The sequence below is a fragment of the Montipora capricornis genome, chromosome 12 (genome assembly GCF_036669925.1).
Source record: "Montipora capricornis isolate CH-2021 chromosome 12, ASM3666992v2, whole genome shotgun sequence".
NCBI classification, from domain to species: Eukaryota; Metazoa; Cnidaria; class Anthozoa; order Scleractinia; family Acroporidae; genus Montipora; species Montipora capricornis.
The window spans coordinates 13,784,472-13,804,471 of record NC_090894.1 but is presented as its reverse complement, the minus strand read 5'-3'; the positions used below and the strand labels follow the sequence as shown (position 1 = coordinate 13,804,471).

Genomic DNA, 20,000 nt, shown 5'->3' with positions numbered 1-20,000 from the left:
GGCGCCTTAACCGCTGGACCACACGGCTTCGCCTGTGAATTTACTCGAACCATGTCCTAGTGCAGATCATTGTCGCCGGTCAAACTGTGTGTGCAAAATTGACTTCTGTTAGTCCTTTCGTGACAACCAGCATTTTATATTGTCAAAAAAGAAGAAAGAATACCATGAAATAGCATTTTCAAGTGAACTACATTGGGGAAGAAAATTACTCAGTTGTTTCACTTGAATAATTGTGACTTGTTACGGTTTCCCTATTATTTTTCCAGAAAAAGGGTTTGCTTCGTATCAACAGGGAAACCGTAACCCGCAAAACGAAGCGGCGCCCAAGATATTGAAAAGAAAACTACGCGATTCTGAAATTCATTTATCTCTTGTTCAAACGCTTTCCGGCTTGAAAAACAATGTAAATAAATTTGATTGTGAAAAAGGAAGGAGGAGATCCCCCGAGTTTTTTGTTTATATTGTTCTCGATCGCGTTTCGTTATGAAAAACTTTCAACTACACTTGAGTGCTGTTCTTTTATCATAATTTATAATGTTTTGTTTTGGTTTTTACGTTGTGGGCATTAAGAATAGCTAAACTATAGTGAGTCATTTTTGTTCTGATTTGAAGGCCTTTGGTTTTGCGCGTTTGGTCGCCATAGTAACATAATTTAGGAACTTAATGAAACTGAACTGCTCTCATCCAATGAAAATAGAGTGATTTTTCGTTAGTGTTTCGGAAAAGAAATGCAATTCACTTACTTGTCCTGCTTATCAGCTTCGAACAGGGCTTTGCATGAGGCAGCTGAAAGAGAAACAAAAACAGCTAGTTCAACAGCGATTTAACCAGTTTCTTTTCAAAATGGCAGAGGAAAAAACTAATGGTAATAGAAAACAGAAAAATTTGCTGCTACTTGATGAAACACTTTTAGCACCAACATGCCATTCAGAAGATCACAGGTACGGACGCAAACTGCTTGGTAACCCAAGCAGCTCGATTTAAAGCGACATCAAATACTGACCTATTTCGCAGTTATCTCCCGTGAAGCCGATCTTACAGTTGCAGCGGAAACCTTTATTTTTCAAGTCTGGTACACATGTACCTCCGTTTTGGCAAGATGAGGAGGCACATTGTGTCTGAAATGGGAAAGAAATCGTCTTTTATACACTACGGAAAATCGTTTAACTTCGACATAATGACCGAGTTTCGGTTATTCTTTCTGTTTTTCTCCAACTTGTTTTTGTTATTATTTTTTATACACGTCAATCCTTTTACTCGTTGATATGAGCATGCTGAGATACGAGTATTGTCATGTCAAGATTTGATAGCAGTCACGTGATCACAAGTGCTTGGAGAACCGAGCCAAGTTGTTAGCGAATGCCATGAAATGGTGGACGTCGAGCAGCTAATTATACGTTTCTTGACGTGTAGGTTTTTCACGTGCTGCTGGGTAATTCTTGAAGTACTTGTGTTGCCTTTACAAATAGTGTTTCAACGATCTTAACGCGACGTTTGTTTTCATTGTGGAAGCAACTCTCCATGTCAGGATACAAACAACCTTCTTCAGACGTTATTGTAAATAAATTATTCACGTTTACAGTGTAAGTTGAACACAGGATAATTGTCTGAGCAACGATGCCTCATTATCCGACTTTGGACACTTCTACATTGTTATAGGAACAACAATTGTTTTGGCCGCCCGGTTCCATATGCGAAATTTAAGCAAGGATACAAATCTCACGTTAAATGAAGCGTGGGTTAATTAGAGACGAAAGGACGAAGTGATCGTCGCACATAACTGGACAATTTAAGCAATTGTCTTTTATAGACACCTGAAAGAGTCAGTTGGCTTCAACGGGATACGACCTCGTGACTTCTGCGATGCCGGTACAATGCTCTAACAACTGAGCCATGAAGCCATTCAGTTCGGAGCACCTGCTCCCAAATGAGATAATTTCTTGGATCACTTCTCCCTTTCGTAAATCTCACCTGAACAGAGAAGTGATGTGAAGTTGAGTTGACCCTAAATTCTTCGGGGTCTCTGTATCGATCAGAAGACAGCAACTCGCACCAGAGCTTGCCATCAGCTCCTCTTGATGCAGCCATGTTGAAAGACAGGCAAGAGGGATGACTCAGACATTCAAAAGTGCAGTCAAAGACATCGGCAACCGTGTATGTACCAACTCTTGGCACATTCAGATAATGCGAGTCGTCTCTTACAAACACATCTTGTGGCACATGTGGGTGATACTATGTGTTTAACCCTGTACCACGTGAGAGCATGCAAATTTTAGAATTAATAATTCTGGGGGCAACATTCATATCATATGAATTAAGTTCGAGGGCATACCATTCAGTCAAAAGTCCTGGAAATTTTGGTTAAATGCCAAATGGAACAGTCATTTTCCGGAGAGTTTGTTTGGAAAATGTGTCCAGAGGTACTCCAAACGGAATTTCGGAAATTAGTCCTGTATCATCAACTTTTTAAGGATTAAACCACTGCAAAAACCGTGTACGATCAAAACTTGCTCTATGTTGGATCAAAATAGATCGTGAGCACACCATAAAAAACTTTAAAATAGAAAATATCCTGCAAAGATTGGTCAAGACAACGTGAACATAGGCGTTGTTGCTTGCAATATTTCGGCTGGCCAACACCAGCCTTCTTCAGGTTTATTGAATGGATAAATGCTAGTAACAAGATCTTTATATTTACCGGAAATGACATAAAAATGCTACGTGATGTGTTATAAAAACGGAAATGCATAAAAAAGAGGAGAGAGAATAATACATGATAACAAGATGAAAAAAACAAAAGAAAATTAAAAGGTAGCCAAACTAAATTACATTTCATCTCTTCTGTTAAGGCCTGCAGGCTCCAGTGTTTTTCCTCTGTGTATGAGGAATGCCTCACGAGCCTTTCTGATGGAGTCACGACTAGTGTGTAGTTGTTCGAGCGGTATAAGGATCATGTGATCCTCCGCGTGACCACTGGTCAGGAAGTGTCGTGAAACCGCAGTGGGGGTATAACTACAAAAGGGGCTTATAATAGGTCGCCTATGTTCATTAAAGCGGTCTTTAAGACGACGTTTGGTCTCTCCGATGTACTGAAGATTACATTTAGTGCACTGAATCATGTAAATTACATTAGGGGTTTCACAAGTAATATGTGATTTGATTTTGAAGGTTTGTCCAGTACTATAAAAAGTATATTGATTACGGCCATCCTCAATAAAAGGACAGGCGGTGCAACTAGTTTTATTGCACCGAAATGAGCCGGATGGAGACCCAGATTGGTCGGTGTAAGTAGGTTCCGGCAATTTAGCTCTAACTAGAATGTCACTAATGTTTTTACAACGCCGGTAGGCTACTAAAGGGAGATTAGTAAAAACATTTTTACAGCGACCAGATGAATAAAGCACGTTTGAGTGTTTGTGAATTATACGGGATATGTTAGGTAAAGCGGGGTTATAGGTAATGACGAACGGAACAGTATCTGTCTGTTGTTTAGGTTTGGGTTTAAGAGCGTCGTTCCGGGAAATGTCAGAAGCACGTCGTATCTGGGTTTTAAGGAAATTAAGTTCGTAACCTCGGTTGACGAGGTAGTCCATAAGTTCCTTACAGCGTTGTTTGTAAGTGTCATTGTCGGAGCATATGCGTCGAAGGCGAAGTGCAAGGCTATATGGAATGGAACGTTTAGTGTGGGTGGGGTGGCATGAGGAGATGAGTAAATATTGATGTTTGTCAGTGGGTTTAGTGTAAAGATCGGTTTCTATGAGACCATCCTTGAGTGAGACCATCACATCAAGGAATGAAATATTTGTGAGGGAATGCGAACAAGTGAATTTAATGGTGGGATGAAGGTTATTGAGATAATCGACAAATACTTTCAGTTTATCTGAACCTTCAGTCCAAATAACGAAAATATCGTCCAGAAATCTGAGTCATGTATGAGGTAGATACAGTGCGTTAGTGAGCGCGTCCTGTTCGAATTTGGCAAGAAAAAGGTTGGCAAATGAAGGAGCCATTTTGGTGCCCATAGCAGTACCGTGTTTTTGTAGGTAGTGTTTGTTGTTAAATGTGAAATTGTTCATGTTAAGGATGATCTGTATGAGGTCGCAAAGAGTTTCCGTGGGGATGTCCTTATCGTTGCGTTCGCGAAGGAAAAAGCGGCAAGCCTCAATATACCTTCACTGTGAGGGATGTTGGTATAAAGAGAAGTGACGTCAAGCGTGACAAGTATGGCATTGTCGGGAAGTGTGTTGATTGTGTTCAAGTTGGCAAGTTTGTTAAGGAAATCAGTAGTGTCTTTAACGTAAGACGGAACAGTGTGAACTAATGGTTTTAGGTAGTAGTCAACAAACTGAGAGATACGTTCTGTGGGGTGGTTGTTAGAAGAAACTATGGGTCGTCCAGGATTGTTTACTTTGTGGATTTTGGGGAGTATGTAGAAGCGCCCAGGTCTGGGGTCGTTTTGTACAAGGTACTGTTTTGTTTTTACGTCAATAAGTTTGTTGTTGAACATGCGTTTAACGTATTCAGCAACTATTTTTTGTACCATGGCAGTCTTGTCCTTTCCTTGTTGTTCGTAGTAGGTTGGGTTATTCAATTGTCGGTTGCATTCGTTTATGTACCAGGATCTGTCCATTATCACAGTCGCCGATCCTTTATCGGCCGACTTGATGATAATGTCGTGTCTTTGTTTAAGTTGACGTAATGCATTCATATCATATGAATTAAGTTCGAGGGCATACCATTCAGTCAAAAGTCCTGGAAATTTTGGTTAAATGCCAAATGGAACAGTCATTTTCCGGAGAGTTTGTTTGGAAAATGTATCCAGAGGTACTCCAAACGGAATTTCGGAAATTAGTCCTGTATCATCAAGTTTACCGATTGTTGAATTTCCAGGCTAAGCCCTGGAAACAGAGGTTTGAAACTAGAGCATTACAACTGAAGTATTTTTGGAAAATCGCTTAGAGAATGCATGGTCACTCCCACTGTAATTTTCCATCAAATAGTAAGCACCCCTAACCTCCACTCTTCACCAGGCTCTGCACAACTATGCATATTCGAAATACTTGGGGAAAGTTCGCCGGAGTTCATCACGAGTGCGTGATAGTAGAGCAAACTTAATCGGGAATAACATGGTTTAGCATTCTTATACGCATTTCTATGCGTTCTTTTTTTAATCTCTGTGTATTAGAACCTTCTTCGTGGATATTTATGGATTCTATGACAACGTTATCTAAAATATTTGCAGCTTTCATTTCAAATCCAGGATTTTCTTTAGTTTTTCAGTCATTTCTCAGTGATTCAGGGATTCCTAAGTTTCCAGGCTCGGCCCACGATCTTCTTTTAGGTTGTCCGATGCTATACTAACCGCGGCTCGCTTGGCCGTCGAAAGTTTTCTTTGTTGCGACTGAAATAGGAGAAACATATTGGAGCTTAATTATACTAGCCGGGACCAACTCATAACGTACTCCTATGGAAAAAACAAGCAGAGAGGAAAAAAATCCGAATTTGCCTGTTTTTTTTTTCTTAACTGTTTGTACAGGATCTTTTGGCTTATTTTGATGTTTCTCAATGACATCATTCATATGATATTTAACAGTTCCCATAGGGTAGCCATTAATTAACAAAATCCTCTAGAGGTCATCTAGGGCAGACTGTAACAATCGGGGTGACGAACAAATTCTAATGCAGCGATAAGCCAAAGTGCGGACTAGGTTTATTTTGTATTTACGCGGAGTAAAAGAGTCCCACTTGGTGTAAAGACCGGTGAATGTCTTCTTTCGATAGATTGAACAAACAGTTAAGAAAAAAGATTGATAGATTGAACAAACAGTTAAGAAAAAAGAAGTTCTTATCGTTCTACCTTTCTTAGGTCATCACAGCAAACACCTCACAAAACAGCTGAGATCTTGTATAAACAAATTCTATAGTATTTTTAACGTCACAATAGTTTTTCAGATCACCCGAAGAATCAAGTCTTTTTTTCCTTACAAAGATAAACTGTAGCTCCTTCCTTCAGGTCAAAAGTAGTGTACAGAGCAAACTGCTGGGATTGCAATGATTTCTACATAGGGAAAAAGAAACGCCGCTTACGTGACAGAAAAACAGAACATTTTAAAGCTCTAACCGACAAATTGTCACGAATCTGCAATTGCTGATCATGTTTTCTTAACCAAACATAGAATTAAGTGGGATCATTTTGAAATATTTGCAACTGGTCGATCAGACATGCATTGCAAAATTAAAGAGTCTCTGTTGATTCGTGATCTTAAGCCAGCCTTAAATGAAAACGTGGCAGTGAGAAACTTTATCTCTATTATTAGGATATTCTTGTCGTTTTATGTCAATCAATTTCGTTAGTTTCCAGTCCGTACAGTTGTATTTTTGAATTTAAATTTATCTGTAACTGAATAATAATCACTTCTGATGATGTATGTTGTAACATACGAAACGTTAAGTTTATAAAAGTTATGCATTTCAAGCAAATGTTTGTAACCGCTGTTTGCGTTTTATTCCTATTGAAACTAAAATGGCTTAAGTCAAAGAAGTTTTTTGAGAATTGAAAACATTTCTGCTTCTCGATATCTTCAACTGACTTTTCTTTCGGATGTTGTGCGTCCCCCGCAAATAAGTTAAGGAATTCTTCAACAGTGTCCGGCTCCGAAACAGTATTTATTCTTCGTTGTTTTTCCGTGCATGTGGTTGACCCGAGAAATTCAATATAAAGTCTTTATTAAAAACTAGTCTCAACAGACGTGAGGCTTTAAAGTCTTTACGAGATAAATAAGATTACCAAGGTAACCGCGTTATATAAATTTAAACAGGCATCTGGTCATAAACAACTCTTTGAATTTCTCAGTCCTTATCCGAGGACGCTGGTGTAACCGTTTTTAGCGGGAGCAATTCTTGAAGACGATGATCTTTGTAATAAGCCATATTAATAGCTATCTTATTGAACAATAATAGTTACATCCTTTATCTTCTCTTCAATTGCACTTGATATCTTCAAGTAAAAATTATCCACGTCGAAACGCCCCGTTGCAAAAAAAATTGCTTTAATTGACAATACGGTGGTGACATGGCGTTTTGTTTAGGGAGCATCCAGCGGGGTTCCTTAACGCACACGAACACGCAAATGAAAGCTTCAAATTCTAGTAGTGTTGATAAAGCTATTTTGCTTTAACTTAGACAACGCTGAAACATGATGGAGTGGTAGTTATGTAGATATGTGGAAAAAGTCCTCATTTGCAAAAAAATTAATAAATAAAAAAAGTAATGCTGAAAGAAAATTCCAGGGGTCAATTTAATAAAACTTTTACACGTGTAATTTACAAGTGTAGCTATTGTTCTCAGACTCTAAAACAATGGCTACACTTGTAAATTACACGTGTAAAAGTTTTATTAAATTCACCCCAGGACAAGAGAGAAACAACTTGAAACGTGGATAAAGGAAAAGATAACTTACCAACCGCACGAGTTCCTTCTCGTACCACAGAAAACAAAACGAAGAGGAGAAAATAGCATATGACATGCGATAACATGGTGAGTAAATGACTGACACAGTCTGAAGTTAAATCCCGACGATACGTTAAAGAGTGACGATTCTAGTAGTGTTGATAAAGCTATTTTACTTTGACTTAAAACAACACTGAAACATGATGGAATGGTAGTTATGTAGATATGTGGGAACAGTTCTCCTTCGCAAAAAAAAAAGACTGAAAAAAATCCAGGACAGGAGAGAAAGAACTTGAAACGTGGATAAACGAAAAGACAACTTACCATCTGTACGAATTCCTTCTCGTATCACAGAAAGCAAAACGAAGTGGAGAAAATTGCATGTGACACGCGATAACATGCCGGTGAGTAAATGACTGACCGAAGTTAAATCCCGACGATACGTACAAGATCGACGATTGCTTTTAGGTTCAAGTCACTGCATGATCAGTGGAAATGTTTGCTAAAAACCCACAAGATCACACCACGCTCACTAAATGCTTGCTTCGTTTTTTATCAACAGCGTACTTAACACAAGCGCAATGACTGTCAGAGGAAACTAATTTATTAAATATTGATGACAATAATCTCATATGATTTACCAAATTGGGAAACTTCAGCGCCACTGAAAGTTCATAACTCACAAAATGAGTTTAACTTCCGTTATTGAAAGAGGGAGCAATTGATAAAGTATTTAAAATACTCAAGAGCGTTCCGCACGAAGGACGGAAACGACTTGTTTTATGAGAACATCTGCTAAATATTAATTGTCATCTACTTCTGAAACTTCATACCTCCGAAGTAAATAATTCTTGTGTTGAAGTGTCACAGTATTTACCTGCAATATTAAACTTAGGGCTAGGGCAAACGTCGAACTTTTCAAGTGCCGAATCTAATATTCGACACATGAAAAGTTCGACGTTTGCCATAGGCCTTTAAATATTATTAGTTTTAAATATTACCTTGGTAGTCCATTATCGTATATCATACGTCAAAATGTAATAATTAATTGGTTTTTGGGAGAATTACCAGCAACGTTCAGTTTGTTCCTTCTCGAAGCAGAATATATTTCGCCTTTTGCCACTGAAAATAGCTTTGAGAAGATTGCGATACCGTCAAATAAAGAGTTTAACTTACCTCTGGGATTTCTGTCATTAACGGATCCTGAATTTAACTGGGAAAAATTCTGAGCAAAAGATTTTTGTAGCAATTTGACGATAAAACAGTGCGATAAATACATCTTATTCGATGGTTTAAGGTCGGTACACACGAGGGAGCTTGCTCCCGCAGCACGCTCCTGCAACACGCTCCCGGAGCAATTTCTCGCGAAAAAGTATGTTGCGCAACAAAACGTTTGCTCCCGAGTTTTGCTCCCTCATATAAAACTGGTTTGATATGAGTGAGCAAGCTCCAGGGGCAAATCTGTTGCACGGGTCTGTTTCAGGAGCAAGCTCCCTGGTGTGTACTGAAATTTGCTTGCCGTGACATGACGTGTCTCCAGTTGGCCAATCAAATCGGCTTATTTTTTTCATCCACAACTCATTGCGAACTCACTTTCAAAGTTCCCATGCCCCAATCGGGTTGTTTCATCATTCAGCTCCCTCGTCGTGTCCTTCGTGTGTACTGGTTGGGATACTTACCCGGGAGCGTGTTTCAGGAGCAAGCTCCCGCGTGTATCGGCCTTTACGATATAATGCGCGCGGATATTTTGCGAGTTGCGCAGTACGAGCAATGAGCAAAATGTCCGCGAGTATTATATGTTAAACCGTCGAATAAGAGATTCCGGCATTATTCCACTACAAAAAGGTATTATTTTGCTTCAATTTTATTTGGTACGGGCCATCCTTTTTTTTTTTTTTCGTTTACCGTCGAATGCGTTTCCTGATATTGGGTCGGTCGGTCGGTCGGATTGAAAAAAACCCTAAAAAAGATCATAACCATTCTCGGATTCGGAGGCCTGGTACCCCAGCATCATAGCTGTGGAGCCAGGAAAACAACAAGACGTGAACCCAAAATCAATATGGCGGAAAAGTTGGTGGATGTTGTTGCAAAATTAAGACAGCGATCAACCCCCAAACCTCTTATGCGACATAAAAAATGGCTTAAAAACGACGCTAAACGGAGAAAAAAAAGGCGATGGCCAAAGAGTGTTTCTAAAAAAAAATGCATCTGTCGTTCAGGTTGCTTCAGAACGATGTAAACAGCACAGAAATCCAGCCAAATGCCCTTTATTTGATTGTATAAACGAAATGGCGAGTGACAAGCGATGACAAGCTAAATTCTCAGGCTTTGTATCTTGATGAAAACAAAAAAAAAAAAATTCGAGAATTCTCCCAACCCCACAAGTATTTAGATAAGGTTATGCAAACTCGGAAAAGGTCTTGTAATGATGTCATAAAATGACGTCCTCCGGGAAAGCGGAAAGCGTGGAGTCACAACCACGTTTATCATACTGTCATGCTAACACAGCTATTGACCAATGAAAGCGTACTATCTGAGTTATTTTATAATGCAAGATGAGGAAAAGAAGAGTATGAACCAAAAAACAATAAAATACAGTCACCGTGTAGAACCATCATTGTCACTTTTGCTATCCGAAACTTCCTGTAGTAAGTTCTTATTCAAAAACTCGTCCAGAAATAGCTTGGTCACTCTGAGAACGGAGTACGGAGAAACGTTGCATTACTGTTAGATTTTTAAAGGCCCTAGAGGGGTCTCCGTTATAGAAGTCCCTTCGGAGGCACTTTACTGCACCAAAATATATCCCATAGCTTTGATATGCTTGTCACCGTTTTTACTAGCCGCGGCCTCGTTTCCACACGAATTGGTGGTGTCGGGAGTACCTCCAGTGCCAAAGCCGAGTCTTGAGTCACAAGAATCACACTTGTCCTCGTTGTTACGAACAACGCCAATTCTTGCTTTGGAGTGGCTGGTGCCGCTACACAGAACATTAAAACCCTCTTTTAGACAAACACCTGTTTGCAAGGAAGCTTGTGGACCAATTAGCTTCTTCCATTCAGCCAGGCCAAGTGGTACGTTGCGATATTGCCCATCGGCAATCAGCGAATAGAGAGAATCAGCCCGTTTGTTAATGACGACGAAATTTGGGTATTGTGCGGCAGAGATCTTCATACCGAGACAGATCTTGTTGAAAGGTGTGTTCCAGTAGGTTGGTAACTTTGTTTCTTGTGTGTCGAACCCAGTCTGTCCTCCAGGAAGGTTGTAAGATTTCTTGTTGCTCCAAAATGTCGAATCGTAGAGGAAAGTTCCCTGTTAAAAAAAAAGAAGAGAACCTCTACAAAAAAGGATCAGACATTCAAATTACGTTTTCGTAATTATGGACGGTTAAAGTGGAGTTTGACTCGTTTCGAGTACAAATAGCTCTGGAGGCATTATTTAATTTGGGGCTTGGCATAATTAAGCAACGCACCAATTCCAGGAAGGAATTCTCCATTTGGAATCAGAATGGACAATAGCAATAAAAACAACAACGACAACAACAACAACAATAACAACAATATCAATAGTAAATAAAAAAGAACGATCATACATTAAAAGTGAATGTCTAGTAGATTGAAATACCAGTACTGCATCGATAAGCCTAGGCACTTGGTGAGTGTGGTTAGCTTTTCAAGTTATTGCTAACACTTCAAATACTAAAAAAGCCAAAGTTTCGACTATGGTAATGGTGTTGTGTACCCGAATTCACCTCAATTGTATTTCTCGTCTAACAAAATACTGGATTCCTGAAATCTCTATAATTTTTACTCTCAGAGGGGCTCGATTCAGACTCTATTCCTATATACGTATTACGTCTTAAAGAGACATGCGCACCTTGAGTTTTACCGTAGCTTAGGGCAGAGATCGCGCGTTCTGACCACTGGTAGTACGTGGTTCAGCTTCCGAGGTGCATTTTTAAATAGTCAAATAGTCTTTCTCTCTAAAAAGCTGTTGTTTTGTTCTGCCCGTTTCATTGGCCCTGAAAAGCCCTTATTGGGTGTGGTCAATTAAGTATGTATGCAGTGTATCGCAACAGGTAACTAGTTCATATTCAGTGTAGTGTTTTTTAGCTCCGACTGACTTCAAAACTGAAACCGTTGATTGGATTTAACTTCAATGCAGAGTTTCTACGATTTTGGCTTGCGCAGAGACAGCCAAAAATGCGTCGGAGTTCGCACGTTGGTATGTTTGTAAAAAATGAAAATGAAATGATCAGTGATCCGTGGAGCAAAGGCCGGTTGGAGTAAGTCAATATAATACCTTCTTTCCATCAATCTTCATGACCGGTGTCCATGCTCCAGCTCCACATCCGAAATCTCCAAAGTGACACAAGACGGAAGTTAGCCCTGAGTCCAATTGAAGTGTGGCAAGCACGCTTGTGTTAAATCTGTAAATTGGACACTTTAGAAATCAATGATGTATGTAATAATCGCGTTTTGAAGGGTTGAACGCTCAAAAATACGAACTAAGCAAGGTACAGATTTTGCTAGCCTGCTTTATGCAAAATAATATTGACGCAAAAGTAAATAAATATTAATACACAATTTTAGGAAGAGCACAAGGTAGTTTTTTGGAAGTGTCGATCGAGAATTAAAAAACTGCCATCAGCAAACAAAATTTGCGATAATACAACAACATTAATTTCGTCCCACGAAATATAAAAAGATACCATCAGCGAAAAAAATTTTGGGGGATTTTTGCTATTGTACTTTTAGCTACGATTTTTGAATCGCAAAATCGAAAGTGGCATCAATTTCAGCGGCCGCCTTTGATCAAGTTACCTTGCGCGTTTGAGCTTAAAAAAGCAAAATACCACAAAACGGGACAGGACATTACAAAATAAATCAACGTGTAGACGTGTGAGCCAAAGGGCCTCTGCTGGCGCGACATGTGGGTGAGCCCGCAAAAAGTCTTAATGACCCCCCACTTGAAAAAATTGACTGGAACGCTGCAGTTCAAGTTCAATACCACCCAACTCAGTGCCTTCCGAGCTTGTTTAATACGTACCACAGGCAGCCCAGGTATACGCTCATGGAACGTCTAGATTGTTATAAATGTTCTCGATCGCGTTTAAAACTATCATCTACGCCTGAATGCTCTTTTTGTACCATAATGGGCATTTTACTTGTCGTTTGCATCTATAGTCGGCCATTTTTGTCCTGATCTAAAGGCGTTTGGTAGTGCAAGAGTCGTCGCTATAGTAACGTAATATAGGGAATAGGCCTTATTCGTGATGACGTCTGACTAGCTAATTTCACCACCAAGCCTCGAATTCGAAAATCAAACTTGTAAATTTTAGTATGAGCTAAATCCCAAAGGAGCAAACTTGTAAAGAAAAACCACGTTACAAACAGTATTGCATGTCCAGATGATGTGAATAATTTTGTGAGAACGAGGCTTGGTGGTGAATTTTGAGCAAATTTCGTAATCATCCATAAGGCCTATTTGGAAGTATCTAGGATGAGACCGCACTGCTCTCGTCCAAATTAAGTAGAGAGATTTTTCTTCGGTGTTTTAGAAAAAAAAAAAGCAATTTTCTCACTTGTTCTGCTTGTCAGCTTCGAACATGGCTTTGCATGACACAGCAGCTGAAAGAGAAACAAAAACGATTAACTGCTAAGGAAAGATTTTCACCAGAGAAGTTATTCTGTTGTCGGCTTTCAACAGCCATATAACCAGTTTTTGTCAAAATGACAGAAGAAAAAAAAACTAATGGAAATAGAAATCCAAAAGATTTTCTACTTGATCAATACTCTCAGCACAAAACATATGCCATTTAGATCACAGATAAGAGCACAAACTGATTGGTAACCCCCAGTAGTGACCAGGGGTCATCCACTAGATTAGCCTTTGCTATTTGGATGATCCCAACTCGCTCTCTATTTTGTTATTACACCTTACACTCTTATTACACTCTCTTTTGTTGCCTATGTAAATTTTACCTATAATCTTTTATATGTTATGTGAAACTGAGCTGAGTTAAATAAATCATCTTGTCTTGTCTTGTCTTGATATAAGCGACATGAAATACGTACTTACCTATTTCGCAGTAATATCCCGTGAAACCGATCTTACAGTCGCAGCGGAAAATTATATTTTTGACGTTTGGTACACATGTACCTCCGTTTTGGCAAGGTGAAAAAGCACACTGGGTCTGAAATACGAAAAAATCGTTTAACTTCGACATAAAGACCGAGTTTCGGTCATTGTTTCTGTATTTCCGTTTTTACTTGGGTTAAATTGGTGATCCTCATTTTATCTAGGTTGATACACATTTAGATGAATTGAAGAAACTTTTTTTGGAGCCTAGAGAAAAATTAGGGTCAGGTTACGATCATTTTTGGTGATTACATATGGATATCAATTGACATATTATAGAAAAGTGAAAAATGAAAAGAAGTGTGATGGGTCAACATGTCCGTCGGTGTAGGGTAGTGGTGAATGCGGCACAGGGCTATAGACCTGGAAGGTCTGAGTTCGAGTAACGGTAAAAGCATAGTACAGTACTTTTTTCCCTTACCATGTTGTAACCACTCTCGTCACTAGAGCCTCGGCTCGACCCAAGGCTCTGGGAATCTCTATCTAGGAGAACATGCACTGTGGGGTTCTTATAGCCAAAAATTGGCTATTTGAACCTTACGGCGCCTGCTCACTCCTCGTGCTAACATGAATGCACCAATTAGAGAAGCTTTTGATTGTTCTTCACGAAAGCCAATGAGAAGACACTTTGTTTCAGGATTCTCCAGAGCTCTTCTCTTGACTGAGGGAGAGAAGAGCTCTGGGGTCGAAGTTGTGTTGTAATTGCTGTAATGTTCATCCTGAAAGGGTAAGTGTATGAATACAGAAACCGACAAGATGACACGAAACAATAACATTTGTTGAGATACGTAAGACAGGGCGTGTGGGAAGATATAGACGTTTCCAATCCCTTTTTGTTTGTTTGTTTGGGGGAGAGGGGGGGGGGGGGGGGGTTGATAGCTGCTTTAAGATAGGTAGAGCGCATATTCAACCTATGTAAAATGTAAAATAAAGAACAACTTAACCTGGGTAAAAACGGATTCAACCTGAGACCGGATTTGACCGACAACATATACACATCAATCCTTTTACTGGTTGACATCGGCATATAGAGAAATATGCGAGTATTGCTATACCTAGTGGATGTGTGTAAATTTGATAGCAGTCACGTGGTAACGAGTGGTCACCGTATGAATAGACCTCTTTAGCTTGTACGTTTTGTTTTCCCATTTCAGATCACGTGATGTTCCAAAGGGAATTTTCCTTTCGTTTTTTCATAAGTTATGCATACATATGCACGCGCATAAGACAAAATTTGAAAGAAACTGTTACCTAGAGTAACATCACGTGGTCTGAAATGGGAAAACAAAACGTACAAGCTAAAGAGGTCCATTAGAGGGCATCAATCTCCTTTATAGAGGTTTTGCACGGCAGCCATATTGCATGGCAGGAACAATAGATTCTTTTTTCTATGGGAACCAATGTTCTTTCTAATGCAAAACATTTTCATTGTTCCTGCCATGCAACATGGCTGCCGTGCAAAATCTCTATAGATTCCTGACGTGTTCTTTACGTTCTGCTGGCTAATTTTTGCAGTATTTGTGTTGTTTTTTACAACTGGTGTTTCAACGAAACGATTGTTTTCTTATGAGAACAAATCTCTATGTAAAGGTTCAGAAAACCATATATTCAGGCGTTATTTTAAATGAATTATATATGCAACTTTTAAATTGAACATAGGACAATTGTCCGAGCTTCTAGGCTCTATTATTCCATTCTGATCACTTTTCCCGTTGTTAAGTTACAGGACAATCAAATGCTTTGGCTAACCGGTTGGAAGAGGAATTCGATGTAATTCTTAAATATAGGTATCTGCTCATAACAATGGAAAGGAGCTGTGAACACTGTGTTTATTATACAAATCTCACCTTAGCAGAGAAGTGGTGCGAAGTTGCGTTGGCCCTAAATTCGTCGGGGTCTCTGTGTCGATCAGAAGACAGCAACTCGCACCAGAGCTTGCCATCAGCTCCTCTTGATGCAGCCAGGTTGAAGGACAGGCAAGAGGGATGATTCAGACATTCAAAAGTGCAGTCAAAGTCATCGGCAACCGTGTGTGTACCAACTCTTGACACATTCAGATAATGCGAGTCTTCTTTTACGAACACATCTTGTCGCACATCGGGGTGATACCATGTATTTAATCCTGTACCACGTGACAGCGTGCAAATTTTAGAATATATTCTGGGGGCGACATTCATATCATATGAATTAACCTTGAGGGTGCTTAACATTGCGCCAAAAATCCCGGAAATTTTGGTTAAATGCCAAATGGAACAGTTACTTTCCGGAGAGTTCGTTTGGAAAATGTGGAGTACCTCCGGAGGTACTTCGAACGGAATTTCGGAAATTCCGGCATCATTTTACCAATTCTTGCGTTTCCAGGGCCTTTTTCGAGCGAAATTGAGTGTTGAGCGAAGGTAAGCCCAGGAAAAAGAGTTTTGAAAACGGAACATTTCAATGGAAGTGTAATTTCACCGGGTGTTGGTCGGTATTTTCGTCAAGTCGTTGGACATTTTTTAAAAAATAACCCCTAATCTCTTCGCGAAATATACATATTCTATTAAATACTTAGGGAAAGTCCGCTTCTGAATTTGATCTCGCTGTTAGTTCATCACTGTCAGTGTGTGAGAGCAAAGCAAACTATAATCGGCAATAATGTGATTTACCATTCTTATAGCACATTTTTCTGTGTAAATATACGTATTTATGCGCGTTGTTTTAACCTTCATGTATTAGACCAGATGGCGACCTTCTTCGTATATGGTTATTTTTGTGGGTTCTATTCTTCTGTTGAGAGATAAAGCAAGGACTACGACGTACAACGGCTATAAAAAGGTTATCTAAAGATATTATTTTCCTTTTTTGCGTTAATTTCGTGATTACTGGAAGCTGGTCGACGTGAAAACCCATTGTTTTCGGGCGAGAACGGCGAGGAAATGCTCCAAAGTGTAAAACGCCTTTGTCATTTTGTTCATTAATATTAAACCTATTGTCTCGCCAGGTGTTCTCCTAGCAGTCGTTGCTCTCTGCTTGAGGTCAGTTAATCGAACAAGTCTACTGTTCTTCTTTACTATCTGATAAGACTGCAGATCATCTAACCTTTTGCAGCGGTCATTTCAAATCCAGCATTTTATTCAGTTATTTCTCCTGGCAGTGACTCCTAAGTTTCCAGGTTCTATGCGGTTGTCTGATGCTATACTTACCGAGACTCGCGTGGCGGTCTAAGGATTTCAATCTTAATCACACGTTCACAATTTTCGAAAGTTTTCTCTGTTACGAGAAATAGAAGGAAGGCATTTCAGCTTGATTACGTACCCGTCGCGACCAACTCATTAAGTACTGCTACGGAAATATAAGCGGAGCGGAAGCAAATGCGAATAGCCTCTTTCTAAAAAAACCTAACCGCGAAGAAGAGGTGTTATAGCGCGCAAACCTGGAATCAGTTCTCTCGAGTCACGCCAAAGTACTTCTGAGGAATTGAAAACATTTATGCTTCTCGATCTCCTGAACTGACTTTGCTTTCGGAACAAAAATGTTGCGCGTCCCCCGTAAACAAGGAAAGAGTCAGTGTTTCTTCAACAATATCACCGAAACATTATTCATTCCTCGTTGTTTTTTCCCCTGTGATTGACCAGAAATTTAAATTTAAGTCATTTATTTAAAAACTAGACTCAACAACGTGACGTGAAGTTCTATATGTTAAAAAGAGAAAACATTACGTTAATTCTAAAATTACAACTAAAGAACATAAACAAGGAAAACGAGTTACATAAATTTAGAAAGGCATCTGTTCATATAAACGACTTTTTACATCTCTCAGTTCTTATTCGAGGAAGCTGGTAATCATGTCTTCTTTTTCTTATGATCCTTATCCGTTGTGGCGAAGGCGATTTTTGAAGAGGATAACACGTTCTAAAACACTTCGTCGTATTCTAAAACCGTCCAATTGTGGTAAAAATGATATGTTTTGCGATCATTTTTTCCAAATCTGTGCTGTTTTGGCACCACACCGTAAATATTGTTGATGAATCTCCACTTTTCTACCGAATGATTTATCCAGTTTGCAATATTTCGAAAGAAAAAAGAATATTTTTCCGGAGCATTTATCAACTTTGCAATATTTATCAAATTTTATCAAATTTTTGACTAAACAGTCACGCAAAATGACAGTAAAAATTTCCAACGTCTTCTCATAGAAGATCACGGAAAATGGCGACGGAAATCTTTCACAGAAGATGAGGCAAAATGACAGCGGAAATTTCCAACGTCATTTTTTAAAAAAGATCAAGCAAAATGACGGCGGAATTTTCCAACGTCATTTTTGGTAAAAGTAAAACAAGACTACCTGAAGTGAAGATCTTCAACTTTACTGTCTAAGGACGAACTTAACTCCCACGGACTAAAAACGAGATATTTTACACACACATTCTAAGCTTGAAGACAATTCACTATATAGACATGAAAAAGAAACCATATGAACCTCGTTTATGGGCTGCTCGTGGAACGTTTTCACCAAGATGACTAACATTTTTTTCCCCGGAAAGATGTTAAATTATTACTCACTCTTGTTTTAATTGAAATGTAATTTTTATGTACAGTATTATGACAAATAGAAAGCTACGGTTAGTCCCTCCAGTCGTTGCAAACCAACAGAGAAATATGTCAATACTGAGGAAAAAAAAGTTTCTTTTATTACAAAATTAATTCTGTTCTCTGTCGTTAGCCACAAACTTGGCTCTTAATTGTCTGAGAACTACAGCACAAGTAAAACCGAGCGAACAAATATGAACATCGGTACTCCCATTGAAATCTGCAAATAGTTCTATTTGCTGCAAACGGCACACGCTAATAATGCTACATTCGTGCTTTGCATCGACCAGTATCAAATCACCAAATTCAATCTGTAAAAGAACATGAAATGAAAGAAATTTTATCAGAGCTACTTTTGGCCGACAATTAGTTTCTTTTTTTTAATGAAACATTCTCTCTCTTACCTGCAACCGTTCGCCTTTCTTGTCACTTTTTGAAGGGGAAATGTTCAGAACATATCCACGCTCTTTGCCATCCCGCTTGAGAGGACGGTCACGGAGTCATGAATAACAATTTTGTTATGTTTCACAAGACCCCAAACGCCCGTTAGTCATCATTATATGAGCTGAAAGTCTTGAGTCGCCAAAAGAATCAAAGTGCTAGCTATTTAGGCTGGATGGATTTGCAGATGAATTCGTTGGTGGGAGTTCTTTTTCCTCAAACTATACCAACGAACTAGCGTGCTATTCGCCCCTTTCGTGAGATTTCTGTTAAAATCTTATCTGAATGAATTTCCGTCAGTTAATTCAATTGTCAAGTAGAAACCAGAAAAGGACCGGAAATTAATGATTTAAGTGACAGAAAAATTTAAAACTAGCGCCTTCATCCCTGCTATTTAACAAACCTTCAGAAAAGGCAAAAGGCAAGTTGCATTAGTTTTTTGCTCGGTTGTTAACCTGTAAAAGGCTTCTTTCACATTAAGGCTGCTTTCGTGGATAACAAATTAATTCCCCGCACTTAAAAACGCAGGTCACTTTATACAAGGTCAGCAAGCGCTCAACAAAATATTTAAAGAGGTCCCCCTTTTTTCTCGCAAAAGAGGAAAATCCCTCAAAAACTTTTAAAGGCCGTTTACACGACAGAAAGATTTGGGTCAGAGCTATTAAAACTCTAGAAGGGAATAGAAAAACATTTGCGGAGCGTTGGAGTCGTGCTCGGCTTTCATAATCAACCGCACTGTCGCATTCAAAAACCGCATGACACATGACACAGATATTGCCGCCCAGTTTCACATCACGACATTGAAACCTAAACGAAATAGGACAACAGGACGTTGAAGTAGTTTCAAATGCACAGTACGGAAAAAGACTGCGTTTATCGTCCTGTACCAGCCTTGCTACTAATGATTTTTTCGATCTTTATTTTGATGATGAAATTAGCGAGGAGAACTGAGCAGATTCGGCCATGTCTGCAAGTAGTCCAGCGACAAATGACCTCCGGTTGAAGCCACACTGAGTCAACGTAAACGGTGAGTGATCTCAGTGCAAATACCAGTGAACTTTTTGAGACACTATTTGAAGACCACGAGAGAGACAACCCTTATAAATTAACCCTGGAATCAATTCAGGGCGTTAATTCTTTGCCGAGTGAACGTAATGATATCGGTTGAATGTGTTCCCCTTGGAGATTGGAATCAGAGACGGAAGATGGCATGGCAAGTAAGTTGCCATGATTGACTTACAGCTATTGCGCTTCAAGTGAACAAACGGAAAGATTGATTTGAAGAGGCTAGCTTAATATCCAAAAATTTTATGGTTCAAAATGTTTCAATCAAAGTCATAAGCAATGTTGGCCGATGACAAAAAGGGAGCAAGTTATTCGAACCCCCTGAGAAGTAGCTACAA

The 20,000-nt window shown here is 39.2% G+C and overlaps 2 protein-coding genes across 2 annotated transcripts in view; both read right to left on the bottom strand.

Annotated features, from left to right (window-relative positions):
- Positions 1-8,032, bottom strand: part of LOC138027904 (uncharacterized) — a 15,755-nt gene extending 7,723 nt beyond the window's left edge. The window contains exons 1-4 of the mRNA XM_068875524.1: positions 7,774-8,032; positions 1,972-2,246; positions 1,004-1,118; positions 744-786 (exon numbers count right to left, since the gene is read on the bottom strand). Of these exons, the coding sequence (XP_068731625.1) occupies positions 744-786; positions 1,004-1,118; positions 1,972-2,088 (275 nt within the window). The 5' untranslated portion in view covers positions 2,089-2,246; positions 7,774-8,032. The remainder of the gene's footprint in view (positions 1-743; positions 787-1,003; positions 1,119-1,971; positions 2,247-7,773) is intronic.
- Positions 8,033-9,702: 1,670 nt separating this feature from the next.
- LOC138027902 (uncharacterized) lies at positions 9,703-16,874 on the bottom strand. The gene is made up of 6 exons (XM_068875522.1): positions 16,666-16,874; positions 15,435-15,709; positions 13,528-13,642; positions 13,031-13,076; positions 11,749-11,875; positions 9,703-10,758 (listed from the first exon to the last, which is right to left on the bottom strand). The coding sequence occupies exons 1-6, from the start codon at positions 16,679-16,681 to the stop codon at positions 10,234-10,236; spliced, it is 1,104 nt and encodes a 367-aa protein (XP_068731623.1). The 5' UTR covers positions 16,682-16,874; the 3' UTR covers positions 9,703-10,233.
- Between the last annotated feature and the right edge of the window lie 3,126 nt (positions 16,875-20,000).